The sequence below is a fragment of the Chroicocephalus ridibundus genome, chromosome 1 (assembly GCF_963924245.1).
Source record: "Chroicocephalus ridibundus chromosome 1, bChrRid1.1, whole genome shotgun sequence".
NCBI classification, from domain to species: Eukaryota; Metazoa; Chordata; class Aves; order Charadriiformes; family Laridae; genus Chroicocephalus; species Chroicocephalus ridibundus.
Window position 1 is genome coordinate 6030937 of NC_086284.1, and position 21276 is coordinate 6052212.

General features: G+C 46.2%; 1 protein-coding gene across 9 annotated transcripts in view; it reads left to right on the forward strand.

Moving 5' to 3' along the window:
* TENM4 (teneurin transmembrane protein 4) overlaps positions 1-21276 on the forward strand; it is a 1293844-nt gene that overhangs the window by 1252412 nt on the left and 20156 nt on the right. For all 9 annotated transcript variants that reach the window (XM_063326345.1, XM_063326336.1, XM_063326383.1 and 6 more), the window contains 2 exons: positions 10562-10734; positions 14574-14809. In XM_063326345.1, coding sequence (XP_063182415.1) covers positions 10562-10734; positions 14574-14809 — 409 coding nt within the window. The remainder of the gene's footprint in view (positions 1-10561; positions 10735-14573; positions 14810-21276) is intronic.

Consider the following 21276-nt stretch of genomic DNA (forward strand, 5'->3'; position numbering starts at 1 on the left):
TAAAAATAGCCTCAGAACTGTTCAAGACCATCCCTGCCCCAAAGAGTTTTTAAGCTGAGAGAAGACAGGTTGCATTGAAAAACCCAGAAATGGAAGTTTTTTTACTTCTTTTTTGTATGACTGTTAGCAAGCCCCTGCTCATAAGTACCATGAAGACAGCACACTTCTGATATCAAATAGGAAAAAGGTAGATAACTGAATGAAGGGCATCTAGAAGGATGGTCTGCAAATTCATCCTGCTGTTGAGAACCCTTTCCCCTCCCTCTTCCTTAGTTTCATCTTCATTTTCAAGTCTAGCCTCTTTGAAATGCTCCTTTTAGTGCATAATTTCCCGTATGATTTGAATGGTTACATGGAAGTGTTCAGCTACCATAATAATAGACCCATTGTAAGAGTCCAGTTTGGCTAGAATAGACAGTTCCCAAGATTACAAAGAAAAAGAATTTTTTTAAAAAAAAAGAGACTCGGGGAAGGAGAGCAGGCTAAACCCACATATTTGTGTGTTACCCGTGCAGTTGCTTTGTTTCTTTCTTTAAAATATTCCAGGCCCAGTTTCAAATTTCTTTGCTTTAATACTCACTGTTACTCCTCCTGCCTCAAAAAGAACCGATGGAAACTCTGTGATGAATCTTTTGAAAGGTTATTTGCATTCCGTCAATGTTCTGCTTGCAATTACTATAGCAATATTCCTCCGCGAATCAAAGTTAATGCCCTTCCACCTCTTACACTGAATTTGCTTGAGGGAGGCTTGAGGGAGGAAAGATAGGGGGGGTTTTCTCTATAGGAGTGGGAGCCTGCTATATTGTCAGGACCATTGTGCTAAATCAAGGAGATATTTTCTTTTTGCAAAGAACCCAATAGTTCCTGTGCTTCAAAACAGATGTAGCCGCGGACAGTGATGCAAACTAAACATTACAGCTAATAATGGTCAGATTTATACCTCAAACATAATCTTTTATTTAAAAGTGTGACTGAAAATATAAAGGAGATAAAACGAGACAGAAGCTAAAATCCAACTTGCTCTGTGGATATATTTATAGCAGTGATCCATTATTTCTTGCTATCCAACAAAATAGAGCATTTGTGAAAGTCATCATTCTGGTCCTTTTATGCACTTCAGAAGAGTCATAAGAAAGCTTTTTAGAGCTAAATGGATGACAGTATTCTCCAGTGGTTAGACTATGGAAATCTGGACTTGAGCTAGTCAGCACTATGTGATAGCACAGCATCACTGAAAATAGAATTAGGACTGTGTCTTCAGAGATAGCTCATCCAAACCTGTGATCAGTTATCCCTATTTAACTGTTCTTGACAGATTCTGATGCAACTTTATAGAACTACAGGGTAAAAGGCTGTATCTGAATTTGTTACCTCAGCCTCCCTTTATAGGCAATGGAGAGAAACAGGCACTTTCAAGGTGAGCTTCTTGTGAGTTATGTCAGGTTTAGGGTGAGATGAGACGAGCTGTATTCTTAAAGTTTCTCTCCGCAAAGGTAGTCCAGAATGATTAGCCCACATACGGATGTGTACATTGCAGATGTCTACACTTTGGTCTACAAAATGGATGCTATCAAAGTCATCTAAGCTATTCATAAATATTGCTAGTGATAACAATGTATTCACCTATCTTATTGTTATCGTTAGAAAGCTTTTTATATGCTCAATCTAAATCTTCTTTGCTTGCATCGGAGACTGGCACTTTTCATGCGACCCGATCTGATACAATCCAATCCCATCAGATCCTGTCCTAACCCGTCCACTGGGGACTTGGAAAGCAGATGGGTCTGTTCTTCTCAGCAGCGAAACGTGCTTATCAAATGGCTCAAGAACTTGCTCTGTGGTAGCCCTCAAAAGGTAATCAGCAATAGGGAATGGTCCAAGGGGGTTGTTTCAGGTGAATTGGCAGGGATTGATTCTACCCAGGTTTTGCATGCATCATCTGGAAAAATAAAATCTGAGCTGATAAAATTAGAAGGTTAGTAAATAAAGGTGAGATACGCATTCGCGGGCAGAAAGTGGTTTATGCTGGAGAACTAAGACTTGATCTCTTTATCTTAACATGAAGAAGACTGGGACATGTCTAGATCACAGCATGTCAGCCCAAAACTATCACCTACAGAGGGACTCAATCTAGCAGAGACAGGCTTGAGAAGGGTAAGAGGCTGCAAAGCAAAGCTTGAGACATTCAAGTTGACAGGAAGGCATGACTTTTTAAGGCTGAGATCACCTAACCAGTAGAGCAACCAACCATGAGAAGCAATATATTCTCCATTTCTTGGTATCTCAGATCATGACTCTGGATGCCTTTCATAAAATATATTCTCACCAGATTTGCATGAGTCAAACTCAATGCAGGGATGACGGCAGGCCATGGCAGGATGAAATCTAAGTTCGCTGATTTCCAAGAAGCCAAAGAAGATGGTGTAAACGAAATCAGCATTCGATACCTTCAGGTTATTGCTTTGTGTATCAGAACATCAGGAAGCTTACGTTGGGGAAGTTTAAGTGATTAGAGAAACAGCTGGAAGGTGCTGTGAGTAGTTTTCAGTCCTGGCTGAGGGGGAAGGTGAAGCTCGTATTTCTGTTTTACTTGTGGCCAAGGAAATAAAGACATCAAATCTGACTCTGAGGAAAAGCTTCATGTTTCTCACAGCACAAAAAAGTTGTTTATGGGCTAGGGCAGGCTGGACACCACTGTTTAAAAAGTTAAGAGTAAACGTAAATCCAGCTGGCAAGTTTACACTGCACCAGTGGGCCCGTGAAGAACATCTTTATAAGATTTACCTTTACCTGACTGTCTACAGAGGACCATAAACCAGACACCCAACATGAAAGAGCAATGGTGTTGCAAGAGTGGCAACACGACATGTGTCCATGTCCAGCGTCTCTGTTCTCCCTCAGTTGCTGCTCTCACCCGGGCATTTCTCAGCCTTTATCGTAAGGCTGCGAAGAGCCGTGACACATGGGCACGTTGGTGGGACTCTGGAGAGCAGATAAGGAGGTGGGATACACTGAGGCAGTACTGGGGGTCTACCTCCAGGGCACATCTGGGTCCTCCAAGGCTTCAGGCTGGGCTGACACATTGTCCCTTCACTTCTGTAGGGGGAGGAGACAGGTGGTGTCTTCAGGTGGTGGCAGACTTGCTCACAGCACTTACAGCTCTTCCTTTCACACAGCCCACACGAAAGCCTGCTGTAACAGTCCTGCTCTGTTGGGTTCGGCACTGAGTAAGGTTCAGTGTATAATGGTGTGTAGTTTCTCTTTCTTTTGAGAGTGAAACTTAGCTCCGTGCAGTAATTAGCCTGTCCCCAAAGGCCTATCTATGACTTCTTTGAGGCTTTTAGTATCATATAGGCCTTCTCTGCCTCTGCAGAGGGCTTGACGTTCGCTGTCAATTAATTCAGTGCAGCTCAGCTTGTCCAGTAACTGGGTTAAAGACTTGCCTTCCCATCAAACCTGTGACAGTGATAATCAGCAGCAAAGGAAGTTGATCTGGAAACTCTGCCAGGGGAACAGCTTCTTGTTGTTCAACTCCTCGAGTCAAAGACAAAGGGTGCTGTGTGACTACTTGCTTCTTTGTTATTGCTGCTTTTTCACTTGACCTAAAAAGATTGCTACCAGCCTCTACAAAGTTTCTTAGCAGTTGCTGTTTATCTACTTCAGAATCCGGAAATTCTTATTAATATATTTGTTTAAATCAAGAATACAGCAATTATCTTGATTAGCTCATTGAGATGGTATCACTGTACGTTAACTCAATTTCCCTTTGAGACAAAGTCAAATCTTCTATGCATTATTTAGCCCAAATGAGGCTCTTTCTCTTAGGTCTTTTGTGTGCCCAGTTAGTTTCGAAGGTCACCTCCTCCCATACAGAATTAAATACTTACACATCACTGCAGCCAAGCCCAAAAATTCAAAACCTTTTCATGGACTGACTAAGAAGTGGCTCGTGGTTGCCTGGAGGGCGAAGGGTCTTGAGGGGCCAGATCTTCATCTGGGCGGTAAGGGGAGCTTTGACCCATAACGTAGAACGTTGTTTTACGGAGAACCAACTCTGCCAAACCTCACATGCTGTAGGAGCCAGCCGGACTGAGCATGCAGGAGGACCTTGGATGGCTTCCCAGTGACCCTCAGGACTCAGCAGAGGTCCAACCCCAGCACCAGCAGTGTTTGGTGCCCCAGCCAATGCCCTGGTCTGGTCAACTGAGGTACCAGAACTGGGCATCATGGTCAGCATCTACCCCACGGTGAGATGCAGACTCAGTCTGCCTTGTAGTTGGCGTAAAGGCTTTGCAATTTTTTCTCTCTGAGTAAAAAACAGAGATAAATAACTCTTATTAGCTTTAGAGGAGCAGCCACCTCTTGACTCAGAGAAAAGCTAGCTTATGCATTAATAACATCCCTTTATCACCTGATGATATCTCAGGTCATACACTGAGTTTTATGGGATTTGGCGACGTCCTTGGTTTAGAGTAGTTCAAGTGAGGCTCTTTCTGCTCCAGCAGAGTACGAGAAACACAAGCCACCTTTGGCTTTTGCTCTCCCTCCTCTTTTAGCAAGATTTCTTTGCTCCACAATTTCTTCATGATAAAATAATTAGATTCTCTTCATCGTTCCTCTGAAGAAGTTACAGTGAAACTCTGGTAAGTGCTACATAAAGTAGTACTTCTGCAGTACTCTCGCTAAGTTGTGAGGTTGTGTTTTGAGCCATTGGCCTGGCCTGAAATGAATGTCTGGTGTCAGAGTTTAGTTGAGAACCAAGGGAATTATGAGTGTCATAAAAGCTAGAGGAGAGAGAGATCTTCCTCTTCTCATTTGGGTGGTCGGAAAATTCTGCAGGCACTGGCTGTAACCTGGCCTGGTGTCACTGGGGAGCGGGCTTGCCTTCATACATATTTGAGTAGTATCGGTTTCTCTCTTACAGATTTATTTTTAATGTTGTGTTTAATGTTGGTTGAAAAATTGTGAAGAGTCGGCGGGTGCATGTCTGTATAATCGCACACAAAATATAGTTTGCAAAGTACATTAGGATGCTTTGGCACTAAATGCAATATTATTATAGTGATTTTTTTTCCAATCTATTTGACTTGTAGTTTTAAAAGGCTGATGAAATGTGAAAAAGCTAAAATGAGGAAACCGAGAGACTCGGGCAAGGAATTGATTTCTGAATAGACGGTACTTAGGATGCTCTCTGTAATTCCCAAGGGCCAGGTCTCTACACAATGGTAATGTGATAAATGAAAGCTCTGAATGTTTACAAGCTAACAATTAGGCCTCATAAGCACCAAATACCATTTTAATTCTGTGCATTGAACCTTAGCTAAATACGTTTCCAATTGGGAATGGATGGCAACGGCTTCCTTTGCTGGCCTAATAATTGTCACTGTAATTGTAAGTGCGGAGTCTTTGCGGCAGGTTTGAATGGGAGGCAGCAGCTGTGTTAGCAGGTGATGAATTCATTGCTCCGAGTGGCTGCTGTGTGCGCTCCTGTGTTTCAGCATTGCCTTAATTCTGGTGCTTTCAGAGCGTTTGGAGAACACAGGAGTCTTAGGCTGCGATGAAAACTGGCCCACCCCTAAATCCCGAGGCTGTGGAAACAGGCCTAGGCAGCTTAGCTGCAAAATGAGGTGACTAGGAGAGATTTATCTTACTGCAAATACCAGGGCGCACCTGCAGCTACGTGAGAGCCTGGCCTTCCTCTCCCAGCTGAGGATGTGCCCTATAAGCACCTTTATAGGGCTGAAGGCAGAGGTAGAAGAAACCGACTCGTTTAACTCATTAAGCACATTATCTGCTTGGCATGTGGCAGCCTTCGAGCCGATGCGTCCTGGGAGACTGTGGGTATGTGACAGATGATCTCAGGTATGTGCTGCGTGATTTCTATCAAGGGAAAAAGGGAAAACGCTCCAGTCCTGAGCAAAAACAGAAAAGAGAAAAGGAACTGCTTGCCAAGAGGAGAGTGCTCTGTGTGTCCGTGCTAACTGGCTTCCCGCACCTCCTTGTGCATTGCCACCACCGTGCTAAAAGGAGCTTCTGTCTGGACGGGAGTGTTTTACACTTCATCTGCCACCAATTAAAAATAATAATAATAAAAATGGGAACAGGCTAATTGTGCTACCTTCTCGCATTTCTCCCTTTGTAAGGCATGGCCTCCTTCCAGCTGCAAGTAGGTGAGCTGTCACCCCAAAAGCGAGGGCTTGGAAGGTCCCCTCCTCGTTCCTGGGCAGAATCGCAGCAGCTCTTGCAAATGCAGAAAACACAGATGGTCCCAGGTTACTTCTGACAGAGGCTGATGGGGTGACTAAGGAGGTGCCAAAATTCTAATGTACACTTGCAAACATCTTAAACCAATTCCAGCACGCCCTTCCAGACTGTTCTGGCCCAAAAAGAGCCTTGACTTCTCAGGACCCAAAGTCCCAGATGGAAATCCTTGCCCTTGGTGAAGTTGTCCCCTGTAGTGTGAGTTTTGTACAGCTGTAAAAACGTAACCGTGAAAATTATGCGTATGTACTTCGTCATTTTGACTTAAAAAGAAAAATATGTGCACGAAGGTCTAGGCACCGTCACACTCTTTCGTGGTCTTTTTTCTTGCCTTTTTTACCCATTTTGCACAGGAGGAGGTTACTGGCATATTTGCCTATTTACATATTTGCAAATGTTGCGTATTTGCCCAACGGAGAGCTGGAGACTGATTTGTGAGGGTGCTGGGAGCTGGATGTCCAGGAATAGAGTTTACAGAGCTTGGTGTCTGCTGATGCTTCTTGTGGCCCTTAAACTGAGTATCTACAGGGGTTTTAGGCTTTCTTTGGAGCATGTAAGGTTTTGTGGTGACTCTCAGCGTGGTGCTGTGTGTTGTTCAATTAGGATAAAACATATGACTTAGAGGACATTGACTCGGCACTTAAATGTGAAATAGCAGCCATGTCCATCACATAAACAAGCTCTCTGCCTCCATCCTGGCTTTTGCTCTCCTTCTTTCCCTGATCCGCAGACCTGCTTCCTTTCACACACCGGTATTACACCAAACTCACCCCGCAGACTTCAGTGCAGGACATCTAGAGTTGTGCCATTATTTTTAGGAGGTGAATCAGGCTCTGTTTCAGGAGCAGCTCATTTCTTAAAATTTAAATAGAGCAATACAAACAAATCCCTTACAGTTGCTAATACCACCAAAACAGAAGTCATAGAATCATAGAATGTGTTGGGTTGAAGGGACCTTTAAAGGCCATCTAGTCCAACCCCCCTGCAGTGAGCAGGGACATCTTCAACTAGATCAGGTTGCTCAGAGCCTCATCAAGGCTGGCCTTGGATGTCTCCAGGGATGGGGCCTCCACCACCTCTCTGGGCAACCTGGGCCAGTGTCTCACCACCCTCATTGTAAAGAACTTCTTCCTAATGTCTGATCTAAACCTGCCCTGCTCTAGTTTAAAGCCAGTGTCCCTTGTCCTATCGCTCCATGCCCTTGCAAACAGCCCCTCCCCGGCTTTCTTGTAGGCCCCCTTCAGGTACTGGAAGGTCACTATAAGGTCTCCCTGGAGCCTTCTCTTCTCCAGGCTGAACACCCACAACTCTCTCAGCCTGTCCTCATAGCAGAGGTGCTCCAGCCCTCAGATCATCTTCGTGGCCCTCCTCTGGACCGTGGTATTAAATTCAGATCCATCTTCCTTAAATTTCGGAGTTTTGGGGATCTGAGTCTACCCTTACGGTTCAGACTGGTTTATATATAGAACTATTGATGTCGTGGTAGAAAGAATCTGAGGTGTCGCACAATGCACCTTTAGCAATAGCAGCATTTTCTCTGCTCAAGGGAGAGACTAAATCATGTCCTTCGTGCTCTGTCTCAGCAGATGAGTTAAAGTTATCTCCTGTGATGTTTTCAGTTTAAGACTCACATACGGGTTTAGGAGGAGACATGCAGATGATTGTGCAGAAAGCACAACCAAAACACGTACCTGAGTGCAAACAGGGCAGCCACAGCCACGGAGCAAAGAGCTCGGTGCTGAGAGCGCTTCAGTCCTGGCTCCTGCAAGATTCCATTTAGATCCAAGCTGTGTGCTGCTAGCTGCTTGGAAAAGCTTTAACTGGTCCCTGCCAAACTCCTGCAATGCAGTCCTGAATTCATCCCTTTCTTTTTTTTTTTTTCCTTTTTCCTTCTTCTTTTCCATTTCACAAGTGGCTGACTGATCGCCAAGATCGTGGAGGGAAAGGGCAAGGCTGCTCCATCCTCCATGCATGGATAATCCCATGAGTGATGGGCTGACACTGCGGAGGGCCAAATGCTTTCTTCTACCTTCCTGCCTCCCCCTTTGCCCAGTGGGCAAGAAAAGCCTCACATGACGGTGTCTCCAAACCCAAGGGCTGGAGAGACTTGCAATGAGTTCACCCACTTAGTCGCTACACGCTAAATGTTAAACTTGGGCAAAAGTTACCTTTTCAACCAGCCCTTCCTCACACTAAGTCACTGCCAGCTTATTGTCACAAGCGAGGTATCAGCACTGTGTACAAATCTGGAAAAAAGACAATGGAAGAGGAGACGAATTTCTCTCTGCCTGTACAATGGCTGCTCCTGGGTCTCTTATGGGTTGTACCTTCCCTTCCCCTTCCCTTCCCCTTTCCTTTTCCCTTCCCCTCTCCCTTTCCCTTCCCCTCTCCTTTCCCCTTCCCCTTCCCCTCTCCTTTTCCCTTCCCTTCCCCTCTCCTTTCCCCTTCCCCTTCCCTTCCCCTCTCCTTTTCCCTTCCCTTCCCCTCTCCTTTCCCCTTCCCCTTCCCTTTTTTCTTTTCTTTTTGTTTGGTTTGGGTTTTTTTTTGTTATTAGATGGGGGTTTTTTGTCTTATTCCCCAGCTCAGAGTAATCCTGAAGAGGAGGATCAAGAGCTCCTCAACCATCTGCTCCCTCAAAGGTCTGATCAACTGTATCCAGACCCTCTCTAACACATTTCTCTCACCTATTCTGAAAAGCATCATGCAGTGGGGTTTCCAGCACTCCAGAGTGTTGGTCCGCTGCTTGGAGCAACCATGGGCCTGGAGAATGTTCTCCATCTTCTGACCTGAACCTTCCTTGTTTCCATTCAAGCTGGTTACTTTTTGTCACATCCTCAGTAGACATGACAAACAATTAATTATAATCCTCTTCAGAACAGCCATTGTCAGGTTGGCATCTTCCCACTTCCTTGTTTCCCCTCTTCTAAATCAACTAATTTCTTTTGGCTTTTGCTCTTAGATCATATTTTCTAAGCTTCTTATTCTTAATGTATTATTTACATTACCTTATCATTCTGAGGAGTGGTGCGTTTCACTGGACGCTGTGCTCCACCAAAGGCTTACCACTGGGTATTGCAGGAGAACGAGTCCTCTCTGCTCACCCACCATTCGCTTTGCATCCCCGAGTGATATGTTTTCTTGATATGATCTTCTTATATATCATATAAATCATTCTTAAATGATAGGCGGGCAGCACTTGAAAAAAGTCAAACATTTGTCACTGATTGCTTTTGCTGGAATTTTTCTACTGTTTCTCCCTAACTATTTAAATATCCTTTCCCTGAAGGTCCATCTCATCAGAAGGTCCAACAGCTCTCCAGAGATAAGCCAGCAGAGCTTCCTGCTGCTCTCCATTTCAGTCTACACCACAAAGGTCCCTTGCCAACCCTCTGCTCTTAGCTCAGTCTCTGACCCAAGGGCACCCTTTTTGCAACGCTGCAAATGGGAGGCAGGACGGTGTGTTTGCTCTGTCAACTCGGGAGGCTGCTTGACACAGATGTCTGCTTCTCCTTTGATTGAAAAATAACCGCCCAGATTGTTAACTGCTGTGGGACCTGCATGTATGTAGCTTATTTCATCTGGGTCCTGGTACACAGGTGTCCACATCAGAGAATTCTTCCCAGATGGTGGTTATGTTGACTCCCTCATTGGAAAAGCCAAGGACACAGTAGGGGTGAAAACTGGACTGCTTTGTTACACTTTTAAATCGGTCTTTCCAGATGGTCCTGGGAACAGTAAATGGTAGGCATGGGAGTCTCAGCTGTGCTCAGGGCTCTACACCATGTTCGCAATAGACAGTTCTCTACCTGATGTAACCAATCTGACAGGTCCTTGCTTCTACCTTAACATCCGCTTTTAAAATAAGATAGGGAAAAAAAAATACATTAGAAAAAAATTGCTGAAGAGCTCAGGACACAAGCAGACAAAACAGTTGGTGGCCTTCAGAAACTCCTGGTTCAGGTAGACAGGACGCACGGGCCAGTGCTTTTCCATAAGTCAGAGCACAGTGGATGGGAAAAAAAGTTACTCTTGTAAACAAGAAGCACAGTGCAGGTGATAAGTATCAGAAAAATGTTGTTAAAATACTTATTTAGTAATTTTCTGTTCCTTACTTGATTTTCTTCAGCTAAAAGCTGTGATTTTCTTCTCATGAGGCCAAAAAAGTCAAGACAGCCTGACAATACTTTTTCCTCTGGGAATAATTTGGGTGAAGACTTCAAGACTTGGTCTGTGCTTTGTAGGATGATTCCTCTATGCCACCCTGTTGATGCTGTTGACTTCACTCCATCCTCCCTTTCAGGTATGACAGCTTTGGGCGCCTGACCAACGTGACCTTCCCTACTGGCCAAGTGAGCAGCTTCCGCAGCGATACCGACAGCTCCGTGCATGTCCAGGTGGAAACCTCCAGCAAGGATGATGTTACGATAACAACCAATTTGTCGGCATCGGGAGCCTTCTACACCCTGCTCCAAGGTGAGTTGGGCCACCGTCCTTCTCCCGGCCAACCTGCACACTATGGATTATCCATCAGGAAACAGGCATCATCTTGATAATCCCAGCACCAAAAATCACCTGCATTCTCAGCGCCCCAGAGCTCCCCACATGCTGGTGCAGATGCACACTCACACCTACTTAGCCATATTCCCTAGCGCCGTGGTTGCTCTGCAGCTGTTTTCTGCTTCATTCTCAACCAGTCTCCTTGCCGTGCAGCCCTCATGCCGTACAGCCCTCCATCATCATTACCATTATTGTTATAACAAAAAGGGTTGCATAAATCTAGCCGCGCTTCCAGCTGACCCCTTTGCTTCATACTCTTAATGGCTTCTAACTTCACAGTTACTCTCCTTGTGGAACAGGCTTCCGGCTGGTTGCAGGAGATCTCTCTGATTCTTTGTTCACTGGCTGTTCAAACATTCACAAGACAACATCCAGAAAAACGATGATCCCTGTCCCCAGGCGGCCTGCATTTAAGTAGAGGGATGGTATGAAGAGGCACAAAGGAGGATGGAGAGGTGGGCAGCCAGGGTAGGCCTGGTGCCAGTTTGTGGCTCTTGGAAATGACCACAGTTCTGCCAGTGATGTAGAGGACTGATGAGTTGGAAGAAAAGGGGATGAAGTGGGAAAGAAAAGAGGAATAAATAGCAGCGGAGCACTGTGCTGACATACTGGTAGGGGCAGAAGTTGTAGGGCACAAGCCATGACAACCTGGATCTCCAAGTTCTGAAGGCTGAAGCCTTAAGGTCAGGGTGAGCCTTCCCTCCTGCTCCCTGGGGCTTGGAGGAAGGAAAAGGACCATCAGACTTTGCTTTCTTCACTCCGCAGCTCTTATCCACTTGTAGTCTGTGCCTGACGGCGATGGGGTGTCAAGCATCATTCGTCGTTGTGAGGAACAAAGTGCTCCAAGTGAGAGCAACATGTCCCAGAGTCACATTTGTTCCCACATCTCTGGGACACACATTTCCCTCCCCCTCCCTATAATAGCAGCAAGGTTTCCTAAAAGAAAGCGCCTGCTATGCCTGAACACTGCCTTTCCTGCCTCTGGAGAGGGTGGCTGAGAGGGTGCCAGCCCCTCCAAGCCATACTCACTGTTCCTGGAGGGGTACACAATGACTTTCTTATTCTTTACTTCAGCCCGCAAAGCAGATCCAACCTACCCCGCCCCATCCCATCCACTCACATTAAAACGTCTGGCAACCGCACAGACACGAGGTTGGCTTCACCTCAAGAGCCTAATTAAGCAATAGAGCCCGCTGTTGGGGGCCCGTTAGTGAGATAATTGACTGCAATGTGATTTGTGCACCCAGAGCTGAAGGCACAGTTAGATAATGGTGCCACGGTCAATTATCTCATTGTACTGCCCTCCAGCACAGGGGCATTCTTGCCATCGGGACATGCAGTATTACAAACAGCTTAACCATCTTCGGAAGCATAAAATTACGAAAGCTGTTTGGGTCTGAAGAAACTCACTTGTCTTAAAATGAAGACCTAGATACCGTTGCAGCAGTGGTGGCCTGCGACCTGCTGAGGGTGGCTTTCCCACAGGCCTTAGGGACTGTGAATTCCCGAACTGAGGTAGCGCTCTGTTCACGGCAGCACTGCACAAACTGGCCACTGGAGTTGCCCAGGGACGTATTGAGCACAGCTGAAATGTAATTTGCCTTCCAAGTGCCTCTCCAGTGGATGGAGCTGGAGCTGTCCTCAAGGTCTGTGAGTGTCTTGCTCACTCTTGTTCTCCAGGGAAAACGCATGTTGCAGATTCCCTTTGCATGAGAGGTGCTCCTGCATTTTCCTTCTGGACTCACAGCTCTGGCCAGCTTTCACAAATCCTTGGCGAACCTTTCAGGAAACCTGGATCACACCGTGATCACAGGTGAGATCTGAGAAGGCATTTTCAGAAGGTTACAGATTCCTGTAGGGTGGATTTGGGAGCCTCTACAACTAACAGGCACCTCAGCACCTCTGTGGGATTTTGTCCTCTGGACTAATGACAAAGTGAGCATTTGTTCAAGGCCAAAATTGGGCACTAGTGCCCTATTGCCAAAGCAGCATAAAATACAGCATCCAGTGACACCTGGATTTCACGTAGCTCTCAAAAAAAGTGTTCCAAAGCCCGGCAGGAGTCTTCTCTTGGGAAAATGTTGAAGGTAGAGGATTTACGTTCCCCACACTGTACCACGCTGCTGGTGACAATCCACCGTAACCCTCTGCAGTGCTTACGTGGCACAAAGGGAACATCACATGTCCAGACGCTCAAGCTTTCCCCTGCTTCCTGGTGAAGGATGAAGGAGAGAGGAATATATGAGCTGTGCAGAGGTATTTCACTGATGTGATTTAAAGCGCATCTCCTACCACTTTCTCACCAGACCAAGCATCTAAGAACAAAAGTGTGACAAACAGCTGACTGTCCCCCTTCTCTCCATTTGCAGGATGAGGTGTGGAGTGGGTTTGATCCTGCTGGAGTCTATGTCAAAAGACCATCAACTTAAGTACTCAGTGCTACAGCTAAAATAACTTGGATCTACACTGTGGACCACTGCTGTATGTTTATAGTGGCAAAATCCAGTGCCATAGCAGTTCCACACCATCACTACTGTGTACAGTAGGTTGAGTTGTGGCCCTGCTGAGATCAGTGTGGCAAGACTCCAGCTGGCTCCAACACCAGCAGGATCAGACTCACAATAAAAAAGACCCAACTGGTGTCAGATTTCCTTTCCTAATTATACCAAACTGTGCTCTTTGCTGATCTATTTCATCCAGACGAGAGATGATAATTTCGCTGTGACCTTGTTTCCTGCTGAGCTATGGCAGAGCAACTAGTGAACAAAACCCAACTTGCCTTAGAACGGAAAAACAATTGACATGAATTTTTAACAGGGTGTTTTTATTCACAATTAGGTATTTATGGCAGCCTGGGAGACAAAAATGGTAATATTTTCCAGCTTTTGAGGAGCTTCAGATAAGGCAGTCTTTGTATAATGTGCTTTTAAAGTCATTCTGCACTGAGCAAGTCTCATGCTTTCTTATTCTTCATGAGCTCCTCTGTGCAGAGAGCAATGCCAGCTGGAGATTCAAAGGACAGGGTTGCAGCCTGCCTAGTTCCTGAAGGATAAGGAAGGGATATTGTACTTCTCTTCCACTCCTGAACTCCCAAATCCTGGCCTCAAAACCTGCTGATCTTTCAGGAGCTAGTGGAGGCCAGATGTACGGAGCTGTGTGGGAGCTTAGTGCCTCTGCTTTCTCTCCAAACACGAGGACTTGGGTTGCCTCCTGAAAGCTTTCCCGAGTGAGAGGGTTTGGCTGTTGTCTGGGGAACTGGTTAGCATTAACTCGCGGTGCAATTTCCTGTCACTTGTGAGATGGTGAATAAGCTGGGGAAAGTAGGTGGCCCCGCTTTTTCATATATTGTAGTGAAATTGGGATCTTTAGGATATAAAAGCGTGGAAGGTTTTCAGCCAGACTGTGATTTAAAACAAATATCTCACCACCCAGCGTTTTAGCCTAGAGGAAGAGGTTTGAATCATGTCCTTGGCAAGGGTATTACACGGCTCTGCCACTGGCGCCTTTTTTAACCTGTGTAAGACTTTTCTGCAAGAATTTGAGGTGCAGAACCTCATCAGAATGAAAAAGACGTTGTCCATCTTTACTTTCACAGGTGAAACAAATGTTTTACTCACTGTGAGTGGGATGGGTGAGTGACTGCGTTTGGTTACAACCATCAGAAACGCTGAAAAAGCCTTGGGTGAGGGAGCAAACGAAAGGCTGGAGCTGTGTCATTGGGCAACCATTTGAAAAGATCTCTTTTCTCTCTTCAGACCAAGTCCGAAACAGCTACTACATTGGTGCTGACGGCTCTCTCAGACTGATGCTCGCTAACGGCATGGAGGTGGCCCTGCAAACCGAGCCGCATCTGCTGGCTGGCACCGTCAACCCCACGGTGGGGAAGAGGAATGTCACCCTGCCCATCGACAACGGCCTCAACCTCGTGGAGTGGAGGCAGAGGAAGGAGCAAGCGAGAGGGCAGGTCACCGTCTTTGGACGTCGGCTGAGGGTAAGTGAGCAGCGTGAGCAGTTTGGGACTCCATCAGTCCCCAGTCTCATGACAGAAAGGGACGAGGATGATTCTCGTCATGAGGCTGCGGGACGGAGAACCAGCTGTGTTCATCCTCAGTGACCCAACCTTTATGACTTGACTATATCCTCATGCCTCCTTATGTGCTGACATTCTCCTACCCATCACGGGCAGCATTGCTGATTTGCCTACAAGTCCTCTGCGTCACTGGGAACGTGTGACCTCCCGTCAGACACCGTGGGTTTAACCATCAGGTCAGGCTGTTTAAGCAGGCAAGGAATGATCATAACTATAACATACTGCACCAATTAGTGTAGGTATTTTCTACCTGTGCTGCTGACAGTAATAGACCTGAGCATCAAAAGTTTTGTTAGCATATAAGGACAGGCTGAGAGAGTTGGGGGTGTTCAGCCTGGAGAAGAGAAGGCTCCAGGGAGACCTTAGAGCTCCTTCCAGCCCTTAAAGGGGCTCCAGGAGACATGGGGAGGGACTTTGGATCAGGGAGGGGAGCCATAGGATGAGGGGGAATGGTTTTAAACTGAAAAAGGGGAGATTTAGATTAGAAATTAGGAAGACATTCTTTACTCTGAGGGTGGTGAGCCCCTGGCCCAGGTTGCCCAGAGAAGCTGTGGCTGCCCCATCCCTGGAGGGGTTCAAGGCCAGGTTGGACGGGGCTTGGAGCAACTTGGTCTAGTGGAGGTGTCCCTGCCCAGGGCAGGGGGGGTTGGAACTGGGTGATCCTTAAGGTCTCTTCCAACTCTAACCATTCTAAAATTTATGACTACTGTTCACTAGGCAGCCTCAGAAAAATCTCTACGTTCCTGAAACTGGCCAATCTGTTGAGCCTGTTGTAGAGCTGGACTCACAGGACACAGCATCAAAATTGCCGTTTTTCCCCAAAAGTGTTATAAACGGCTCCAGCCTGATGGTACTCTCTCCTCCAGGGGCGCAGGGTCCTTTCTGTGCTTGAGACTGATGTGTTTTGAAAACATTGTTCCGCACAGCGCACCGCAGACTTATCAGGGCTGTTTAAAGTTCTTGCCCGATAAGCCTGTAATTCCTCTGCTAACTGCTGGCAAGGCTGGTGTCTTGTAATAGCAAGTCCTGCACCGTCACCTTGTACCTTGCTAGTCTCAGAGTCACGGGCTGATGAGCGGTTCCTGGGAAGCTGCTCAGCACCTGGCAAATTCAGACCCTCTGAGAAAAAACGCTTAGTGCTGTCTAATGCCACCACAGCAAAAGGTCTGCAGCTATTTATTCGCACTTAAGCTTTGCAGGAAATATTAATGCTCTGGTTTTGGAATATGTGTTTCCCGGTCCTTGCTCCTCACCTCTCCCTATTCCCCGCGGTGTGACCCCTGCCACCACGGTGTGATTTCTTCCATCTCTCCTCGCTCACACTTGTCAAGTATTGCTCTTCACCCTCTCCAGCCCAGCCTCTGCTCTTTTCCCTTTACATTAATAACCTCATATTTTGTTACCAGGAGAAAAACCGCAAACAGTAGTGAAAGCTGAAGCTGCTTCCTCAGTGGGAACTGCTGTACATCTGCAGATCAGTTGCCATCAGCCTTCTTGTTTGGTTTGTCTTGGGTATTTTATTTTATTTTATTTTATTTTATTTTATTTTATTTTAATAACTAATGAAATTACCAGGCAGGCCTTCTTCTGAAAGGAGAGAGCCTCCTGAAATCTGCAGCTGTGTCACAGCTATTTGGTGTTCAAAGCGGTTTCCACTCATTTAGCCGCAGCTCAGCTGCCCGTGTCAGTTTTATCTTCCAAAATTTTCACAGTAGATTCAAACACGCAATGCGTCTTTGTTTTAGATTGTACTGCAGTTGGAAAAACACTTGCAAAATGAGTTTTTAGGCTGGTTACTTGTGTCTATATCTGTGTATACTTGTGCCTATAAATCTGCCACTGTTTATTCACATTTTGAGCCTATCAGGGCCCTTGTAGTGTAGCAGAAGAGCGTCTTACACGCTTGAAGGACTCAGTTATGGCTCTCTTCAGGGGTTCAAAGTAGCTGTACGAGAAGTTTTAAGCTGCCGGTTCGTACCTGCATGGCAGCATCTGCACCCCGGAGACATAAACCTGCAAGGTGCTAATTGCCTCCCTGGGGATTGCCCGACATTTAACATATTCTGTGTGTCATGTTCTCCTCTTCCCTCGTACCGGTAATTGCTGCTTAGGGAAGTTAAGTTCAACACAGTTTTGTTCATTTTGGGAAATGTTACCATTTTCTGCCATATGTGAGTAGATCACCACTTTCCCTCTCCCCTCACCCCACTGCTCCCGTGAGGCAGCAGTAAAGACACGGTGCTCCGTGGGGAAAGACCATGCCCAAAGAGGCTGCTGCATCACTCCGTGAAGCCTTTAAGATGAGGAGAACAGGATCTGACCACTGTAAAAGAGGGAGTTGCCCCGAAACCAACATCCTTTCTGCTGCCATTACATGAATCCACATTTTATGAGTTGTGGCCCTTCCTCCCATGATTGCAGGGTGTCCTTGGGGACTGGTGACCTGATGCCATGAGCTCGACCAGCTCCCAGCATGATGAGGCCAGTTTCACAGCTGCTTCCTTGACCCTCCAGAAGAAATAGTACAATGCACGTGTTCCTTTATTGCAGGGATAAGGCACAGGGCAGGGAATTCTGCATGGATGAAGGGGAAGGAGCCAACCCTAATACCTTTTTCCCCGTCCCATCAATGCTGACCTGGCTCTGCACTCGGCCAGGCAACAGTAAAGCAACACAAATGTATTAAAGCAGCCCCTTTTCCTTCTCATATCCCAAACACCCCACGGAAAGTTGCGATGCTCTGATCCAGCCACCCAGCAGTGAGATATCTCTGCAAATTGGCTGGCTACCAATGAACCCATCGCTGGCCAACGGCAACACAGTCTCCATCTGCAGTGAGAGCGTTCGGTAAACTCTGCTCCAAGGAACTGAGCTCTCTCCTTTTTTTTTTTTTTAAAACAAACTTGAGTTTTTCAATAAAGGATGTAAAATTATCTCTGACAGTAGAACAAATAGGACAGCCAAAAGAGACAGAGCTGCTGGCTCAGCTCTTTTATTTATTTAACCATGGAAACTCCTGTTGTAATTCACTTTGTTTTTCCCAAGACCGTGGCAGCAGGTTAATGGTGGCATCAAGACCTGGTGTCCCAGACATCCCCAGAACCAGCGTGACCGGCGAGGTCTCCTGGGATATTCTGCTGACCATTCCTGGTGTGTTGACTAACGGGGACAGTCCAGCATCACCTTCACGATTTCTGCAAGGTGTCGAGGTCTGGATATGGCCACCCCGACGGTTTCAGCAATTCACTGGGGAAATTGCTTTGTAGGCGGCCGTTTATCACAGGGATGTTGTTGGCTCCTGGAGTTCTCATTGCAGATGTATTGTTTGCCCTCCTCTGCTGAAGGTTGCCAGAGTGTTTTCATGAGAAATCTTCCTTTTTTGTGCTCTTGTGCTCCCAGGGAGATCAATGTATGTTGTTTAATTATAATTTAAGAGCTCCATAAGAAGCATTGGAGAAATCAGAGATGGTGGCATGTTTATCCTCTTGCTTTTACAAAGCGAGCTAAGGGATTGAACAGAGTTCTGTGGAATTTGAGTTTGGGGCTAAATTTTGTTTCTCACACATTACAGAGGAGAGGTCAATTACACTATGAACTATGGATTTAATTTTAACCTGTCTCAGTCCTGTGCTTGTCAAACACTCTGAGAGGCAAAAGCTTTTTGCAGGAGTTTTTCAGACCCTGTTCCAGGATAAGGACTCCGGGATGTAGGATGGCACCTTATTTAGCTGCACACCATAAAACACAGTTATTGGACTGAAGCCTGCAGCCCTGTCAGTGCTGCTGCAGAAAATTCACTTCTATTCAAGGCATGCCCTTGAACAAGGATGAAAAAGATTTAGCCCCTGTTCAGAGGCTGTCTGGCAGGGTAGGGTTCACTTTGCCCGTCACCTTGAGGGGCAGTTGTTGGCACTGCAGCACTTCTCGGGGAAAACAGAGATTGCATGGAGAGGGCAGGAGAAAACAAATCATTAGGAAAAAAAAAAATCATGAAAAGGGAGACTGGTTCCAACTAGACCTGCAGAAATTGCTTGCCAGAGCACGGGGAGGGTGGAATGACTTAGGGCACCAGTAATGGGATGCAGAGATTTGGACTGAGTTTAAGAGCTATCCTGGGACCTGTTATTTGGTTCTTCCAGCACGGTGAATGGCACCGCTGCTGGCGTACGGATCAGGGAGGCCACTTTCAGCCCTGGAAGAGCTCTTTCCAGCTCTCTTGGCAGAGACCAGGAGCAGAAGCAGCTGCAGCTGCTGGGCTGGAGCTGCTCTGTGCATAGGCGGAAGGCAGAGATGCTATTCCTTCCTGCTTTGCTATTTTTTTTATTTTTTTTTTTTTGGCAAGCATTTGCCACTTCTGTTTCTCCATTTATAGCAGCAAGCACCTACGAGAGATCAAATTGCTCTGTTAGTTACATATGTGCATCTGTACTTAGAGTTTTGATACCTTTTTAATTGATACCTTTTTAATTATTTCCCAGCTTGCCTGTTACAGTGGGCTTCTGGCTGATTTGCTCTTTCTCCCATCGCCCATTTACATTCTATTTTACACATACTTAATTGGGCCATTATCTTCTTTTCCACAATGTTCCTTTCCTCAAGTCATACCCGCCTTCTACAATTGTTATTCATAAATTGAAAATCATTGTTGCCGTTGCCTCCTCTTACATCATCTTCACACTTACTTACACCGTGGCACCGATTCCTTCTCTCTCTTCTGGCCACGCGCACCCTCAGCTCGCTTCCACATTTTCTCAGCTGTGCTTTTGCCTCTTCCAACCCCAGTTCCTGACATGCCGCCTTTTGAATTCTGATTTCTCGGTGTCCCTGTTCTCCAGGTTTCAGCACAGACATCTTCCCATGCAGCAGTCCTGCCTTTCCCTCTCCTGTTCCGCCAGGGCTGAGGAACCCCTTCTCCCTTGGTTCCACCCCATCCTTTCTCTCACTGTTTAGCTCTCAGATACTCCCACGTCCCTCAAAACATAGTGGGAATTCAGTCATACACTCAAAAGTAATGGCCAAGATCAAAGCTGGACCAGGGCTGAGAACAATACTCAGATCAGGAGTGTTGGCTTTACCCAGAGCAGGATAAGGCGTTGTTTTTAACTTGATCTAAAGACCTTGCAGCAAACAGAAGTTTATTGACTGCAGCCGAAGGGCTGCAAAGGGAACTGAAAACCAAGTCAGCCATTTGGAGTTTGAATTTCATCCGATAAGAATCTTCACCATTCTACAAAAGAGGGGTTCGCCAGCTGAAAGAGGTTTGAAAGTGGTGGGATGAAGAAAGAGCTGTCCTCACTGGCAAGCTCATAATGGGAATGTGAGTTTTTGGTCCTTGCGCAGTACTTCACTGCTGTGGTGATGTGGCTTTGTAAGGCTCCTTGCACATGCGGCTAAACATCAGTTGTATTATCAATCAGCTCCTTTTTGTATTGCTGCACGCTACAGTCCCTGAATCAAAATGTATTCCTGCTCTTACCTTTGAAGTAGATACCTTTGATCTTTGGAAACGCAGAGGCAGTGGAGGTAACAGGAGTGTAATTATGCAACACCGAATAACCCCAGGACAATGGAGCTAAAACTCCATCTCTCACAGAAAAGTTCCTGCTCTGTGTAACATCTACAGTGGTCAAGGCTTCCATATTTCATCTCAGGGGAAAGGCTTAATCTCCAGTGCATGCAGCATATTCAGTAAACTCAGAGAAAAGCTCTGATTTCCACTATGTTGACACAACATCCATCTTTTTTTCTACAAGTGTTATTTTTTGATGTGCATGAAAGCAAAAGACTATATATCCTGGATTTCTCGAAGGCGTTCAACACAGTTACCCACAGCCTCCTGCTAGAGAAACTGATGGGTTACGGTCTAGGCAAGTGGTCTGTGTGGTGGGTGGGGAACTGGCTGATGGGTCACAACCAGAGGGTGGTGGTCAATAGCTCCTTTTCAAATTGGCAACCTGTCACAGGTGGGGTCTCCCAGGGATCGATACTGGGCCCGATGCTGTTTAATATCTTCATAAGTGATTTGGATGATGGGACCAAGTGTACCCCAATGAATTTTGCTGATGACACAAAAATGAGTGGGGAGGTGGACACTTTAGAAGGGAGAGACACCCTGCAGGAAGATCTGGAACGCCTGGAAGAGTGGGCTAACAAGAACCTTATGAAGTTCTACAAGGACAAGTGTAAGGTCTCACACCTGGGAAAACATAATCCAAGAGTGCAGCACAGACTGGGATCTACCTGACTGGGGAGCAGCTCTGCGGAAAGAGAGATGGACGACAAGGTCAATATGAGTGAGCAGTGTGCTACTACAGCAAAGAAAGCCAGCAGGATGCTAGGTTGCATCAACAAGAGCATCACCGGCAGAG